General features: G+C 36.4%; 1 protein-coding gene across 1 annotated transcript; it reads left to right on the top strand.

Annotated features, from left to right (window-relative positions):
- The first annotated feature begins 216 nt into the window (after positions 1-216).
- LOC139945838 (sodium- and chloride-dependent neutral and basic amino acid transporter B(0+)-like) lies at positions 217-16,307 on the top strand. Its single transcript, XM_071943319.1, has 12 exons — positions 217-618; positions 3,777-4,005; positions 5,935-6,066; positions 7,183-7,525; positions 7,828-7,960; positions 8,385-8,519; positions 8,878-8,981; positions 9,487-9,611; positions 9,996-10,108; positions 10,536-10,883; positions 11,197-11,364; positions 11,665-16,307. Exons 1-12 carry the CDS (start codon positions 580-582, stop codon positions 11,926-11,928), a joined length of 2,133 nt encoding a protein of 710 aa, XP_071799420.1. The 5' UTR covers positions 217-579; the 3' UTR covers positions 11,929-16,307.
- The last annotated feature ends 525 nt before the right edge of the window (positions 16,308-16,832 follow it).

The raw sequence follows: 16,832 nt of genomic DNA, 5'->3' as shown, positions 1-16,832 counted from the left end.
TGGGAAATTTCCATTCGTTGACGTCTATACAAAAAGCGCATGTGTCTTTATTTACACCGGCTTAATTTGCATGAGAGAAGCCAATTGATGACTTGGTCCAATGAGCGGGCGCCGTGAGTCAGTGCAAAGGTCAGTGTGGGCGTTTTAGACTGAGTGATTCGTCGAAAACTCGTGACGTAAATCATTAGCATATCTACACTCCCACGTTTCATGAATGAACAGCCTGCACTTCATAATACGTTTTGGCGCGGATCAGGAAACACGTTAGAATTGCTTCTCTCTCGCTTGCAAATTTTTACAGAAATTTACAGGATTATTTCCTTGTAGATTGACTCTATTAGTTGTTATTAATTTCGGTAAGAGAAACAAACTTAAAAGTCTAGTTGAGTGTTTTTGGACTGTCTCGCAATTTACTACCGTTCTACAAGCTTGCACGTGTTTGGTGTTGTGTGTGTGAATCTACAACTACAACAGGCTGACAAAAGAGAAAACCGGCATTTTTGGTAGACGTGAAATCATCTGATTTTCTGCTAGTTTTTGGTAAAACTTCGCCACTCAAAGTTGTCCTCACTTTTCAACATGGCCGAAGGCACCAATGAAAAGAACATACATGGATTGGTAAGTTGTTACACATTTGTTAAACTAATTGCATTTTGACTGTTATGATTCGAACATGATTTGTTTACATATTTTCTGTCTTTGTTTACAAATTGCTGGGTCATAGTTGAAACATTCAATCTAAGTTTATTGAACGGAATACAGCGTCTAGTCTATTTCTGTCATTTATAAATATGATAGTAATGATTTGGTTAACTAATTTTGGTTAATACTCAATGCAATTTTTAAAACTTTTAGTTGGAATTAAAGAATACTCGTTTAATTCGCTCATTTTGACCATGGAGGAAAAATCATATAGAATGTCCACCCATTGATTTGACCATCAGATTATTTGAGATTGTTTATATTCTATACAATTATACTGATTTTAGATTTGCAAGTCTTTATTTACGTTTTCACTGTATTTATTGACAATTTGTGTACACTTTGTGGGGTGTGGCTTAGACGTGGCAACGACCCCCAGTCAAGCAAGGAGTGGTATTTTAGGAATGTAAGCAAACCGCGTTTTTTTCGCGCCATTGATGTGTATAATGCTCAAACATTCTTGTCTTTTATCGGTCAATGGAGTTACGTAACGCAGTGGGAGGGCTTAAGAAGTGGACCATGTCCCCAAACAGTGAGCAATTGGTCCTTGTTCTCAACAAAGCCCGCATAAACCCATTCATAAATCCACCTCCACAAAGAAATAGTGGACATTAGTCACTGGTCAGTTAATACAAACGTTTTGCTTTTAAAATGCTGCTAATTATTTTTTCTTGTCAACTAAAATATGACTAAAATATATTATAGTCACATACTCAGATTGACAGTGTAGCAAATTACACAGACAGCTTGAACCAGAGAGAGAGAAAAACAAAATATTTTGGAAATGTTCAGTTCAATCTGTCTTATGTTTACATTAATTGCAATGGAAAAACAAACCCATCAGTTTCTATGTCTTATGTGAACCTTTTTAGCTAAACTTTAGTTCAGACTAACATTGAATAAATATTATAAAAGCCAACCGAACACTGCAGAATCCTCTGCGTGTGTGGCCGTCATGGTCGATACTTTTTACGAAGGATTTTTTTGGAGGGAAAAAAGCTTTTAAAGTGGTCGTGGGAGGTACCAGGTATATCAAAAGCCTGGTCTGCTATTAAATACAAGTGCCCCTCAACCGCAACATTCCATACCCCCTTTTCAAGGAAACTGAAACTCAGCGCCTGTCCAGGATGTAAAAATCTCTTTTGTTATCAGTCTTTAACCGGGGTTAAATATCAAAGGATTACTTTGTGTACAGTCATCCAACAGGAACACTGCAACATATTGTCAGGAATTTTCTTACAATTAATTTTGAAACAGAATTGCCTTGTAAAAAAAGTGAATTATTTTTTATTATTATTCATTCCTTATACTTCACTGTGAATCAAACAAAACAATGCAAGTCAAGTATTTAAAATGATAAAGGAACAGAGGGGAAAGATACAATAGCGACAGCAATGCCAGGAAAAGAAGGGGTTAACAGGGACACAGTGGTTACAAAGGATATATTTAAATAAATTGTATCATATTTCCTTGCCCTACGATTAAATGCAGTCTAAGGTGGCAAGTTAATTAACAAAAATTAGAAAATTTGTAGACACAGAATTTGATACATTATGTTGACGTCATCTGTCACAGAGCAAAACATTGTTTTACACTGGCAGGGAAAGATGCCCGCAGTATAAAAAAAAAATAGAAAGGGGATAGGCCGGTTCTAAAATTACACTGAACGAAACCCAAAGTGAAAGTTACTGTGTGATATAGCATTTCTACTTCCTTCATCAAAACGTACATGTCAACATGTAACAAAGTACAAGTAATTGGAGATGGGCTTTCAGTTTTCGAAAATAGCTGTTCTATTACAAAACATTTGCCATCTTTAATTCAAACATATAAACATGTCCCTTTCAAGTTGTACAAAACGTAGCTCTTCGCAAGACGGTTCGGGCGGGGAGCGATTTTCCGGCCTCTGTCCTTTCGATCAAACCTTGGCAGGAATTTTAATATTTTTTTCCAGAAGCCTTCCACTGGCTTGGAAAGCTACACATGCACGACAAGCATGAGGTCAGTTCGTGCGTGCTCATCCTATTCCTGCATTTTGAAGGCATTTTGGTCGCCATGTGTAAAAGTCATATTATTTTCCTAAAAACTCTTCTTTATCTTAAGATATGGTTTGCTAATTTTTCCATGATGTCAATTCTAGTCAATAATTAAACATAATCACTAATCACATGACGAGACACGTCTAAAAATAGCAAAACACTAGTTGAGAAAACAATCTAAATGCTTTATTGAGCTTCACTCAGTGCGCATGTCAGAATACTTAATGAATACCCCTCACGTTGCTGACGGGCAACGCATCATCAATGAGTCATTTCGTAGTCTCCGCACAACGCGTTTGAAAACGAAAAGTTGAAAATGCCACTTCTACTTCTCAATATTCAATGTTTAGAAACAGGAATACATTACTTATTGGCTCAATGCAATGTTGGATATCGAAGTGCATTGTACACGGTGACTTGAAACATAGCCTACCGCATAACTTATAAGGTTGTATCCTCCATAGGAATGTTCGGGCATAGAGCAAGGACCAGCATGCTCAGTTTACAGCTCTATGCTCGGACAATCAGCAGATGGGCAAGCAATGATATGTTAGAATGTCCATCAGTCAGTGTACAGGCTGAACAAAATATGTCAGGGTTAACTCTGTGGCATGTTAAGAATGATAACCGTTCAGAAGTTCTTAGTATTCGATGTGATGAATAATGAAGACCTTCATTGATGTGTAAAGAAGTCTTCAATAAGTAAAAACAACACGGGGATTCTAGAAATACATGGAGTGCAGTCTTTCTTTAAAAAAAAGTATGGTTTAAATCCACAACTTCGCCTTTGTTGAACAAAACTATGGTTTGCGACTTTAGAGCAGTATTGTTGTAAGCCTATCTCCAATCCAGTTATTTTAGACGTTTTAAATTGCAATGATAACATGACCATAAAACTAGATCCATGTTTAACTATTACCTTTCCCTAACTTGGGAAAAACATGTTTTTTTTATCTCCAAGTTAAACACACACAACACAGGTCTATAATTGTAAAATCATTGTTTTTATAACTTTCATTTTCTCTTCCACTACAGAGTTTCCAACCACTGCCGCAGGGTGATCCAGGCTTTGCGATGTACCCTGCCCCCGGGAGTGGACCCCCATCCCCACTCCCCGTCATGACAGTCAAGACCAAGGGCGACGAAAACGAAGAGCGCGGTAATTGGTCGAATCACATGGAATTCTTGTTGTCTTGCATCGGGTATGCCGTCGGGCTTGGAAACGTCTGGAGATTCCCGTACCTTTGCTATAGCAACGGGGGAGGTGAGTTATAGAAACCGTCAATATACTCTCAATCATACGGATTGACCAATCAGATTTGTTATGTTGCAAAAAGGCGCGTGAACAAAGTCTCTCGACTATACACCCGTTCCCCTTTTTCGTGAATGTTGCGGGGGCTGTTTTTGCACACGGGTTCAGTTTGCGATTAGATTTCTCCAAAATACAAGCAAACAAACAGTTTATACGACAACTATAAGCGTTTATAATTACATGAAACCCACATTACAATAACTTTTAAACAGGAAATTTTTGTCACAAATCCGATTTGAAATTCCGTGCTGAAAATGTCGCTTTATAGTCAATTTATTCACAAGTGATGAAATTCCAGCACGTCTTGTAGCCCTCCTTACAGAAGCTGTCTTTTTGTTTTGCCTCAAGCCTCGTGTTTTCTCACCTCTTAATAAATGTTTCAGTTTGCCCTCTAGTTTGGGCAATCGATCCCCCAGTGACGCACACGCGTGTATTTACATCAACCACTAAATTATTTCTTAATCAAGAACGTCGCAAACAGACGGACTTAAAATTCACTCCTATAGTGATTTTTTAAGTGGTACAAAACACGAGCGGACATGTCTATGTATCATTCCGACACACAGCACTTTGTACGTCGATGCACAAAAAAAACTTGATATATTTCATTGGATGTGGTTTTATACATCGGATTTCAGCTAGTAATTTCAGACTCGGGTTGTGATAAATCATGAAGTGTATATAGTTCATGAATATGCATTAACTGAATAGATTAGCAAAATGCTGCTCTTGGCAGGATGCCTGCGGTGCTTGCCATTATCGCCGCACTGCGCGCGCACGAGCTGATGGAAATTTCCACTGCATATTATTTTATTCAAACGTATTGCTCCGTAAGGATGGATTTCTTCTTGATGATAATTTGTGTACCGCCAAATGTCGACCCCGCCGCTGCATGCCTTTGCTTCGGGAAAAGTCCGTTGCCATGGTGATATAGTTCTTGCCTCAAAAGACGTCCGTGTCTCGAGAGCAAATCTCCGTCAAAACAAGACACAATGCATTGACGTCATGTCTGTGCCTTGGTTTTTTTGTCAGGCCATCTTATATTTACATAAAAGGGGGTCTTCGGGAGGGTAATTCTTCAGATAAGCTGTTCAAATCTGCAACAGTCACTCATAGTATACATTCCCGTCCAAAAATAGGCAAAGGAATGTTATTTGGATTAGAAAACTTAAATCACTCAAATTATTAAGATCAAAAATATCTTCCTACCTATGATTCAAGAAAATTAGATTATTAAAGAAATCGTTGCGATGAAAAAAAAAAAAAAAAAAAACTTCTTTATGATTTTTGCCAAGAACAAAAGAGCAAAATACCAGTCACAAAATAATGGTAAGCACAATTTTGTTTGTGCTTTGTACATTTTGTGCTTCCATTGACACGTTTATGTATACAAAAATTGCTCTGCTCATCCTTTGTTTATATTTTCTTCTATCAGCACAGACAGATGGGGCTCTCAAAGGGAATTTCCCTGTAACACAGTTTCCTCAAAAATCAAAATTCGAAACCAATTTGATATTGATATCTGATTCCAATCCTGGATCCTCATTGGAAATGTTCCAAATCACTGTTGAGCAGATTTAGGAATTTGCAGGGATTTCCTGCCAGTGACACATGATCTCAACAACATTCAACATTATTTAACACTTTCCATCAGTTACAAAAAAATTAATCTCAATTTGTTTTGCTTATTTGATTTGGTGCACTCTAAAATGTTTTTCTCTCAGAAAGATTTCCCCGCAACTTTATATTAGTCCCCTTCGGTCCCCTCGGATGGTGTACCATCAAGTCCCACGAGAAGACTCGCGGCGAGTGTCATGTTTGTTTGAATCGTAAATTTAACACTTGCCACTTAATCATCTTTGTTTTATCATTTCTTTCCAGGTGCCTTCTTGATTCCTTATCTGGTCATGTTATTGTTTGCCGGACTTCCCCTTTTCTTCATGGAGTTGGCTTTTGGCCAGTATAGCAGCAGCGGACCTATTCGGTGTTGGAACTCTGTTCCAATGTTCAGAGGTAATTAATTTAAAACAAACTAATTCTTTGTTTCCGAAATCAGTCCAAATTGTGTATTGTAGTTTGTTGCCCTGAATGTCACTGCCGTCTCGCAGACAATTTTTAATTGTTGACATCCACGGTCACGTCTCAAAGTTTCAAAGTCAAAGTGTACGTGCTGTTTTCCTTTTACAGCAACGCACAAAGCGGAACAATTTTTGGGGGCACCAAAGTGTTGCAAACTTCTGTAAAAAGAGATTAGTTCTCATTGACAACCACAAATATACAAATAAACAATACCGTTTCTTTTTTTTAGGTAAGATCCATTTCACTTCTTTCTTTTGTGATGGCAATGTTTTCGTCAGTCGTGTGGAACGGAAAAAAATAAATTGATATTTTGTTTTGCCTGCCACACCGCTTCCTAAGAACCTTTTTGTTAAGGTCTACACCCTATTTTTCCATTTTGCTCACAACAAGTTTATTGAACAGTGCTCATTGATGCGTACTTCGTTCGTTTCAGATGAAGAAATTTACAAGGTCGTTAAAATAATTGGCTAGACAAATAACATCTTTAAACACTGCCGCATGCAAAAGATTACTATTAACAATAAATACAAACCTACGTCAATAGCCAAATAAAATAAATAATACATATAGAAAATATAACATCTGAAAGCACAAGTGTAGATACTTAAACATTTACAAACACCTTCAGATGGAATGATGCGTTATTTTGAGTTCCATCTCTATGAAACTGTTATAGGCAGAATAAACCATGCTGTGCTCTTAGTCTTTTTTGTCTTGTCGCCACCTTAACTTCACTCTTCATTTCTTAAGCACTTTGCCTGTGACGTCTTTTCTGCACCATCCTAGTATAGCTATATATAGCTCAATATGGATTTCACTATTGAAGATTGTGCTGACAGGAAATTGGAATAAAAAAACTAATTATTGTAAAATTCATAGCGAGATTTTTCTTATGAATCTACTCTTAGTTTGAAATCAGGTCATTGTATTCTTTGCATGGCGATAGTGTCATGCCAAAAGGAAGATATAATTAAAAAAATTGTATTAACTTCAAAGTTAATTTTGAGATTTTGTTCTAATGAATCTATAATATTCTTAATTTCAACTCAGGTGTGGGTATCGGTATGGTGATAGTGTCAGCATGGGTCGGCATATACTACAATGTGGTCATCACCTACACACTCTACTACATGTTCATGTCCCTCACGACCAGCCTACCATGGGCAGGTTGCGATCATGAGTGGAACACGGCCTTCTGCAGTGACCTGTACAAAGACTGCATTTCAAGTGGTGGAATCATTACCTTCAACAACACATGCGTTCCCGTGGCAAATCTGACCAGTGTGGAGATGGACATGTATAACATCACCGTGGATGGGAACTCGACTGATTTGTCGAGCTATGTTGACCCTCTGAAGGCCTTGAGAGTGCGCCCGACAGAAGAATTCTACAAGTAAATAATTTTTTCATTTAAAAAAACCCAATAATTCCTGTTCTTAATATAAAGAAATTGATTTAAGTGGTAACGAATATGCATTCAAGTGATATTTTGATAATTAAAGAACCATAATTTATTCATTATTTGTTATAATCTCTCTCTAACTTAAAATTATTGCTTTTATTTGTTGCAAAGTGATGCTTTAATACTTCCAAGAACCATCTTATCTTGGACCAAGTTTTCAACCAACTTTCTTCAGAATTAATATTCAAAAGGAAGAAAAACCCAAACAAACTTATTTTCTTTTCTTTTTGTAGGAATGGTATGTTGCACGACTCCGGGGATATCGGTAAATCCGGTTACATCATTTGGCAGTTGGCTTTGTGTTTGGCTCTGGCTTGGTTGTTGGTCTTCGGCTGCCTTGTCAAAGGCATCAAGTCTTCCGGAAAGGTAGATTAAAAAACTGTTTTTTTTATCAGTTTCCTTCTTGAAAATATTCTGTCCCATCTAAATAATTCATTAGTCCTAGTCTTCAGTTGTCAAGAAACACCAATCGATTTTGTAGTAACAAATACTGATTGGAGTTAGTTCCCCAAAGCATGGCGTTGAATAAAACTGTTTGAATTGTAATCCAAGAAAAATCAAACATTTCTGCTGGATGGAAAAACACGTCTTTGGATTCAAAAATGAAATTAAGTTAAGTAAAAGGTAATTATTGTGATGATCTGTTAGGTTGCAACAAAAATAATGAAAGAGAGAAAGACTCTATATCGATCACCAAACGTAATTCCACTCAAAGTTGTTTGCACTTACAACCATGTCCTTTAGGTTAGCAGTGTACAACAACTAATTATATTTTCTTAATTTTTTGTAGGTTGTTTACTTCACCGCCACTTTCCCATACATAGTCTTGGTGATTTTACTTTTCCGTGGTATCACATTGGAGGGATACTGGAAGGGAGTGGAGTACTTCGTTACCCCAAGATGGAATCATCTCGGTGAAGCAAAGGTAAACAAGATTATTCAACTTCTGGTTAACAAGTTTAAGCTCAAATCATAAACAAATAATGGAAAATTACTTTTTAGAAACTGTTTTAACTTTCACGTGATTGTGACCGTAGCCTTCCATGCAGTGAGTCACTGTTTAACTATTGGAATTTGGGAACGGTATACTTGGAAACCGTCGAGTTGTGACCCTCATACAATGAATCACTATATCATACCTTAGAAACCGTGGAGCGGTGACGCGTGAATAATTACAGGTAACAGACTATGAATATTCATTTTGAGCAGTGTTAACCAATTAGAAGTGCTGTAGAAGTAAAGTAGTGCATATTCATAAGGTTTGTTCCATTTTCAATATGCAGGTATGGAAAGATGCTGCTGTCCAGATCTTCTATTCTCTCAGTGCGTCATGGGGTGGTCTTATCACGTTGTCTTCCTACAACAGGTTCAAGAACAATTGCCTAAGGTAAAGAGTTTAACTTCTTCTGATAAAAACACATTTCAAGAGGAATTTTACAATCGTTCATAAAATATTTAATAGATGTTAAATTTGCATCAGGGATAAAGAATATTAATTATGTTTTTTACCCATATACACCGATGTGTGTTGGCACTGTATACTCAGTACTCACCCGAGTTCCGTGAAAAAAATCAAGTACACATTACTCGGGTGGGACTCGAACCCAGGTGGGACTCTGAACTCGATACAAAAAGTAGATTGGTTGTTTTTGTGGATTATCATTGATAGTAATGACTTAAAAACAATCTCCATTAAACTTGAACTATCAAGTGCTGCTCTAAGACTGTTTTTTTGTCATTTTGACTGTAGCCGATGGAACATAAGTTTTGGAAGAAACCAAATCAACACAACAAATTTGTTTTTTAAAAATGTTTTTACATAGTACAATTTGTACTGATTTTTACTGTGAGGAAATATTTTTGCTAAGAAATTAATTTTTTCTCTTGTACAGAGATGCAATTCTCGTGCCGGTTTTAAACTGTGGAACCAGTATTCTTGCCGGATTTGTGATCTTCTCTATCCTTGGAAACATGTCTCATGAATTGGATAAACCTGTGGAAAATGTTATCGATGAAAGTAAGTAGAGTTATGTTTATTAATTTTTGTTTTGTTAATTCACTCTTATGCCTATTGTACACTTTAGTATGATTAAATATTTTTACAAGAAGTTCAAACAATGAAAACAGAACAAAAATGAAGGGTTCTGTTTTCATTGTTTGCACTTGTTGTAAAGCACCATAATTTTCAATTCATATCCAAAACAATAATGGTTTATTGAAACATGTCTGACAGTTAAAAACTGACTTGCACATGTCTACAGAAAAATCCAATTTCAACAGTACCGCAGTATGGTTGAAAATACTTTACCATAAGAAAGAAATATTATTGAGGATTGAATTAGATTATTTATTTTTTGCATTTGTTAATGAATGTATTTTATTGTTATTTTTTTTTCTACAGCTTTTGGTCTTGCCTTTATCGTGTACCCCGAGGCTGTTCTTCATTTCCCTGCTGCCCCAGTCTGGTCCTTCTTGTTCTTTTTCATGTTGTTGACTCTCGGACTTGACAGCCAAGTAAGTTTACATTCTTCAAATATTCATTCTCTTCCTAAAAAGTCATTTTATAGTACACAAAACACTTCAGGTGATTTCCAGTAAAATCCAGGTTTAACAAGAGTAATACTGCACAGCAACTGGTAACTCAAGTTGAAGTCTTCTTTAACAATGCTTCTATGTTAGAAAAACAACACTTTCAATAATGGTAAAAAACAGCAAAATAACAGTTTGCTAAGCATAACAAAATTACAGTTACCAGAATATGGTTACCAGCCAAACTACCATGTCACAAGTACAATTGATGACTGGTTACCTGCTCATTTCTGCTTTTCTTAAGCAATTCAGCCAATTCAGTCACTTTTCAGCCATTTTGATGTTGTTGTGATCATTACTCATAAACTCAATTATTCATACAAATATTTTTGTAATTTTTTTTTACCCCCAGTTTTGCATTGTGGAGACTGTAGTTACTGCTGTCATGGACCAGTTCCCTGAGAAGTTGAAGGGAAAGAAGACCTTCGTCGTTGCTGGATACTGTGGTGTTTGCTTTCTGCTTGGACTCAACACTGTGACACAGGCGGGTAACTACTGGGTGTGGCTGATGGATAAATACGCTGCAGACTTTGCCTTGTTGATCTTCGGTCTTTGTGAATGCATAGCTTTGGGATGGTGTTACGGCGCTAAACGATTCACCAATGACATCCGAACAATGCTCGGTGACAAAGTTGTGGATTCTATCTTCTTCAAGTGGTGGCCACTCAACTGGTGTTGCATTACTCCATGTGTACTTGCTGTAAGTTTTTCAAATTTTCTCTGAAAATCCCTTTGTTTTTCTTTTACACTAGTATACCTGTTCATGTGTTCGTATAACTTCCTCAAACTTGTTTCAAATCAAAACACACTTTTATAATTACTATAAATTGATAACAGTTGAAAGATTTTTTGTCTTAAATTTTATAGTTCATAACTTTTTAATAAGGAGTTTGCATGCTGGCAAATCAATTTTGGAACAAACTTTTGCAGTGACCGTGTCATAAAAATGTCCTTCAATGCTGTTATATTCTCATGCATTAACTTTAACTTCAATACATTTGTTAATATTTCAGTTTGTCTTGATGTTCAACTGGATTTCCTGGACCAACCCCACCGCTAAGGACTACGAATTCCCCCCATGGGCTCACGCTATTGGATGGCTGATGATCAGCTCTACCCTCATCTTTATCCCCATCGTCATGGTCTGGGAGTTCATCCGAGCTGAAGGAACTGTCACAGATGTAAGTTTTGGTTATGCTGAATCTAACTGTTTTTAACTAGGTTGTGGTTCCCTCCTGGAATTGAGATGGCTTGTCTTGTCACCATGCATAGACTAAGTGGGCTAGCTGTTGCCTGAAACGCAGATCATGAGTTCGAATCCTACCAGAGACGCTTGTTCACTGTTTCGTAAAACACAGAAAGCATTTTGAGTATGCTTTGGGTGCAAAATACTCTACATATCTTTTTGTAGAAAGCAAATAACTAACTGAATGTGGTTATTTTCCTCGATTAATGTTTAAACTGTTTGTTTTTGTCTACAGAGACTTCGTGCATTGATCACCCCAACCGCTGACTGGGGACCAGCTCTCCAACACCACCGCGAGGAAGCAACTAGAGTTCACCAGCGAAACGGCACAATCATGGGCGGTACCATGGATGGAGTCGATGCTGGCAGAATTACCAAATACATGCCCTGCGAAAATGGTGTCAGTTTACCACTGGAGGTTCGTGGGGCCTGTGCACCGCCACCAACAGAGGGCGCCGGAGCTGTTACGCTACAAGGTTACAATGGTAACGCTGTATAACTTTCCCTACTGCAAAATGCTTGAGTGATCATTGCGATGCAAGAGTCACAAACTGAAATTCAATGGGGCATTCATGCGGGCCTTGGCCCAAGGAGAAATGCCCTCTTTGAGTTTCTGTTTCGATCTCAGGACTAATGCCAGCATGAAGGTGTCCTTCCATGATTTTCATCGCACATGATGCATTTCCTCAAAGAGAACATGGAGGAGAAATGTAACCTCCAAGTTGAGGCAGGATCCTCCAGAATTAAAACTGTGAGGTTTTATCTCAGGGTTTATGCCAGTGGCAAAATGTTCCATCCATACCTTATGCCAAGTTTTAAAGGGGCTGTAAACCAGTGGTTAAAACAGGAAATACATGTTGGGGAAATAACATCAGTATTTGGCAAAAATAGATACATGTACCACCACCTTTGAAGAACACAGATTGATGAAAAAAGTAAACTTTCTGAAACGCATTATTATACCTCAAAACTCATTCCAAACTAATATCCCTTGCTCATTGTATACGAGTACAATCATCTTAAATAATAATAATAATAATAATAATTATTAAAACTTATAAAGCGCCATCTATCTAAGACTAAACTTATTCCGAGGCGCATAAAACAAACAAAGAGAGATGGCTATTCCCCCATAATAATAATCAAATTTATACCGGTGGTGTACACGTCCCTTTCATCAAGTTGGAACATTTTTGTAAATACGGCATGCCAATATCAAATTGTATTTGAAGCTGATTTGGCATTATGTTTATTGATATAAACCAAAGTGACTTGGTTTAGCAGTGCCGCCATTTTGGGAATTTATTCTGGGGAAATGAAAGTGAGGTCATAAGGGCAAAGGTCATTCCCATAGGAAAGAAATACCTACAACTGTGGTTTTGACTGCACGTTGAGTTATTGTGACACTGCTAAACTCACTCGCTTACATGTTGAACATGTTAAAAGGGTATCTCTGGAGCGAGTATTTTTTAAAAAAACCGAGGTGTTGATTTTGTCATTTATAATATCTCTTAGTCAGGCCTGGTGCCAAGTATGTTATCAGTATTTTAATTGTTAACTATTAACTAGGATATCTGTAATGTGAATAAAACTATGGGGGAATCATTTAGAGGAAGGGTTATACACGTCATACAGAAGTGAGTTTTTGGAGAGTTGAAACTACTGGAAATCTTCTTTCTGACCAAATTTAGAAAAAACATCACCCTCTCCTTGATGAGACAGGATCTAATATCAAAATAGTGAAACAAAATCAGTGTGGCAATAGTATGAGAAGTTAAAAGTAGTCTGAAATTGAAGAATATGGTATAAAAGTAAAACTTCTTTCATAAAAAACAAACCACCACTTATAAAAGCAAGCTGGTTAATATTAATTATCATTTAATTTGATCTGATCAAACATCAGAACTGGTGCCCACCCAAAACAAACAGATCTGTGTGCGTTCATTAAAAAACACTCCCTAACTGGTACTCTGCAAACCCTTACCAATTGTAAACAGTGTGTGATATATCAGCTTACCAATAAGTGCTTTTAAAAATGTTTTGCCAATTAAAGTACAATGTCTTTATAAACATTTGCAATACATGTGGTAACTGTTATTATAACATCGTATTATTATTAATATATACAGGTGTATTTAATAGTTTCTTGTGCAATCATGGTGAACAAATTCTTTAGAAAATAACAGTATTACATAACACTTGGAGACTGCAATCCCAGTTCATATTTCATGCGATATACACATTTTGACGTTTCAAATTCGCAACGCATCTTCGCAACAGTCAAATAAACACACACAATTTGTGTCAACAATTTTTCGACCTTCAAAATTGTCTAACATTTTTAGAGATTTGCCTCCTCAGAAAAGGACAGCGAATAATAGTGTCCAACAGCTTTAATCATGAATACAATGTGTAGCCCCTGCTTCAAATGTTTGAAACGCAACCATTTTTTGCGTATAAATAACTCAAAATATACCTGGAATTAATTGCGCCCAATGCCAATGTGAAGAGTAAAACTGAAACACCGTTTAAGGCCTATTCTTTATTGTGCAAACAGTCAAACTGCTTTATTGCACGAATCAATGCACATTACATCGAAATAGTTTCCTAGTTTTATTTTCAGTATCTTTTCAGTTTCATTCGTATATTTTTTTTTCCAATTTTAGATGTTAAAGTAGATATTTTGGTGTGCTTATTTTCGTCACGGTGTATATTTTAAATTGTATGATTTCAATTCGAGGGTTTAAAAATTGGGGTATTTGATAAAGACAACATTTCAAAATACTAAACCAGTCAAAAACATATAATGGGTATTTTGTTACCCTACCGTCTGCATCTAGGCTGTGGTAGATAAGTCATGTCGAAATTCTTACAAAGTCGTTCAATTTAAAAAACTATACTGAAAACAAAAAAACGAAATTATTTTTTGGAATGACTTCTGAAATAATGATACACCGTGAACTTTGGGTAGTTTATTGTTTCTGTATTGTCTCATTTATTTAATTTAAGTTTAATCACGTACTAAGTTTATTTCATGTTAATATGTACAGTAAGATCATCGCTTATATTTATTTATAACAAATTTGTCATCATTATATTTTGTAAACTTATGTTTTCCATGAGACTTTATCATGCATGAATCTGAATTCCAATAACCAAGAAAAAGATGAAGTCATTTTCATTATTGCAGTTCGTGAAACGTCCTTTTTTAATTTCTGAAAAAAAAAACTACGTAATGTGTTTTTGAAAAAAGGTAATTTTTACTGAATGAGCAAATAACTTGTATAAAACCTAAATGTGCTGTGTGTTATACTTACCTTTAGATGTTAGTGAGAGCATCATTCCCATAGCAAACCGCCATATTATGGCGAACAACTTGTCTAAAAGAAGGAATATTGTTGCAAACTGCTTACCAATCCAAATAACCTGTGCTATAAAAGCAAAATCCTCTAGCATATTATCCTAGCAGAGTCTTTCTTCAAAGGTTAAACAATGTTTAGCCTTTGAAAGATACGTTGGTCGAAACCGCTTGTATCTTGCCCGAAAGTTTCAAATGTACTCATGTATGTAAAAGAAATCGAACAAGTTCTACACGAGTAACAATATTTGCAATTTATTTTAGCAACTGCAGATTTGAGCATTCCTTGCCCTAAATTGAATTTCATGATTTGAAATTTTGTGGAACACTGTTGAAGTTCCACAATTAACACCCAGGGTCTGTGTATGGTGTGTATGGTTCCAATTATATAGAACCATTCTCAACTTAGATTTAGAACTTACATTATGTACTGATATCCATGTAAAAGCCATTGGCTTGTAAAAGACCGTAGCCATTTTAAGCAATACTTAAACAAGAGGCTGATTTAAACAAAAAATAACATACATACATTTTGAATGCTGTTTTTTTGTTTGCTTCAGAAAGGCCTTGGTGAAATCATGAATCGGTGTACACATGTATAGTGTAATAGTATTAGTGACTAACGATTTAGAGAATGTGTATTTTATTATTAGGGACGTGCTCGCAAACGAACTCAATGCAAAGTGGATTTTTAGTCTGGCTCCATTGTGATCAGTAACAGTTAAGCCAACATTGCACAGAGGGAGACCAGACGGAAACAGCAACGGGCGATGAAATTAAAATGGCCGCCCGTTGCGATTCACGCTATGACCAACATGCTGATAAATCCGCACGCATTTGAGACGAAAATTAACTGTACATAAACTGTGTGCACTATTGCATGAGCTCACTTTATAGAAATATTTTTTCAAAAAAGGATAAAACAAAAAGCAAAAAAAAAAAAAAAAAATCAACAAAACAATTCTATAGTTGTTCGTACTTCTTTTTAAATAAGGCCACGATCGACATTTGAGAAATGCAGTTCTCCAAAAATGTAATCTTACTTATAAAAACATTACAAAATGTATTCCCTGTGAAATTATAAGACAGCAAAATTTAATGTAGACTTGTAAAACACCCACAAAGCAAACCTTGTCATTGCATAGACCTTTATGTATTGAATCGTATAATCACTACATTATAACACGAGCTGAGTCCCCTTGCTTTAACAATCTTACTGATATATTAACATACGCTCGGTGTAACCACAAGAAAATCTTGAGAGATAATGAAGTAAAACAAAAAATAAGAAAAGGTTATTATAAAGTTGTTTAGATTTTGACATTGGACCAAGGGTCGGAAGTTGTCTATGTTATACCCTTAATAAGTAGGCCTACAAGTTGTTGTTGAACTGTAAACCCATAGACAGTAAGAGACTAAGAGTGCCCGGCACGTATGATATTTAGTATTGCAAAACCTAAATTTTTAACTGATGAGAAGTGTAATTGAGTTTTTAAAAATAAAGTTGAAAGAGAACTGCAGTTAATTTGTTTGTTTGATTTCTTTTATCATTATTATAGTATTGGTCAAGCGTAGTGAAGCTATCTTCACTAGGTAAATTGTGCACTGCAAAAAAATACAATACAATGTACGGCCTTGAAAGCTCCACACACGATATACATGTACTTCACTCCGCCTTTCTATGGAAATCTATTCCCTGGAGATTCTGCCCCCCCCCCCCCACGCCGGGAAATTAATTTGACTTGTGATGAGACTGATTCAAGGGTTCGCTAAACTCACATAATTGCTAAATGTTTAAAAAAGTACAACCCCAAAAAATCTCAGATTACCCCCGAAAACCCCCGAAAATGTGCCTTTTTCCCAAACCGAATTACGGTGTCGCATGCAATTAGGTCCTCTATGCAGTACTATCCGGAGGACAGTATTGCATACGCAATAATGTCCGCCGGACGGTTTTGCATATGCAATCGTGTCCACCCGGACGCTGCTGCATAACGCAATTGTGTCCGCCCGGACACATTTGCATATGCAAAACCGTCCTTGCA

Source organism: Asterias amurensis, chromosome 13 (genome assembly GCF_032118995.1).
Source record: "Asterias amurensis chromosome 13, ASM3211899v1".
NCBI lineage: Eukaryota > Metazoa > Echinodermata > Asteroidea > Forcipulatida > Asteriidae > Asterias > Asterias amurensis.
The sequence above is the reverse complement of the archived record's forward strand: the minus strand, read 5'-3'. Positions and strand labels throughout refer to the sequence as shown.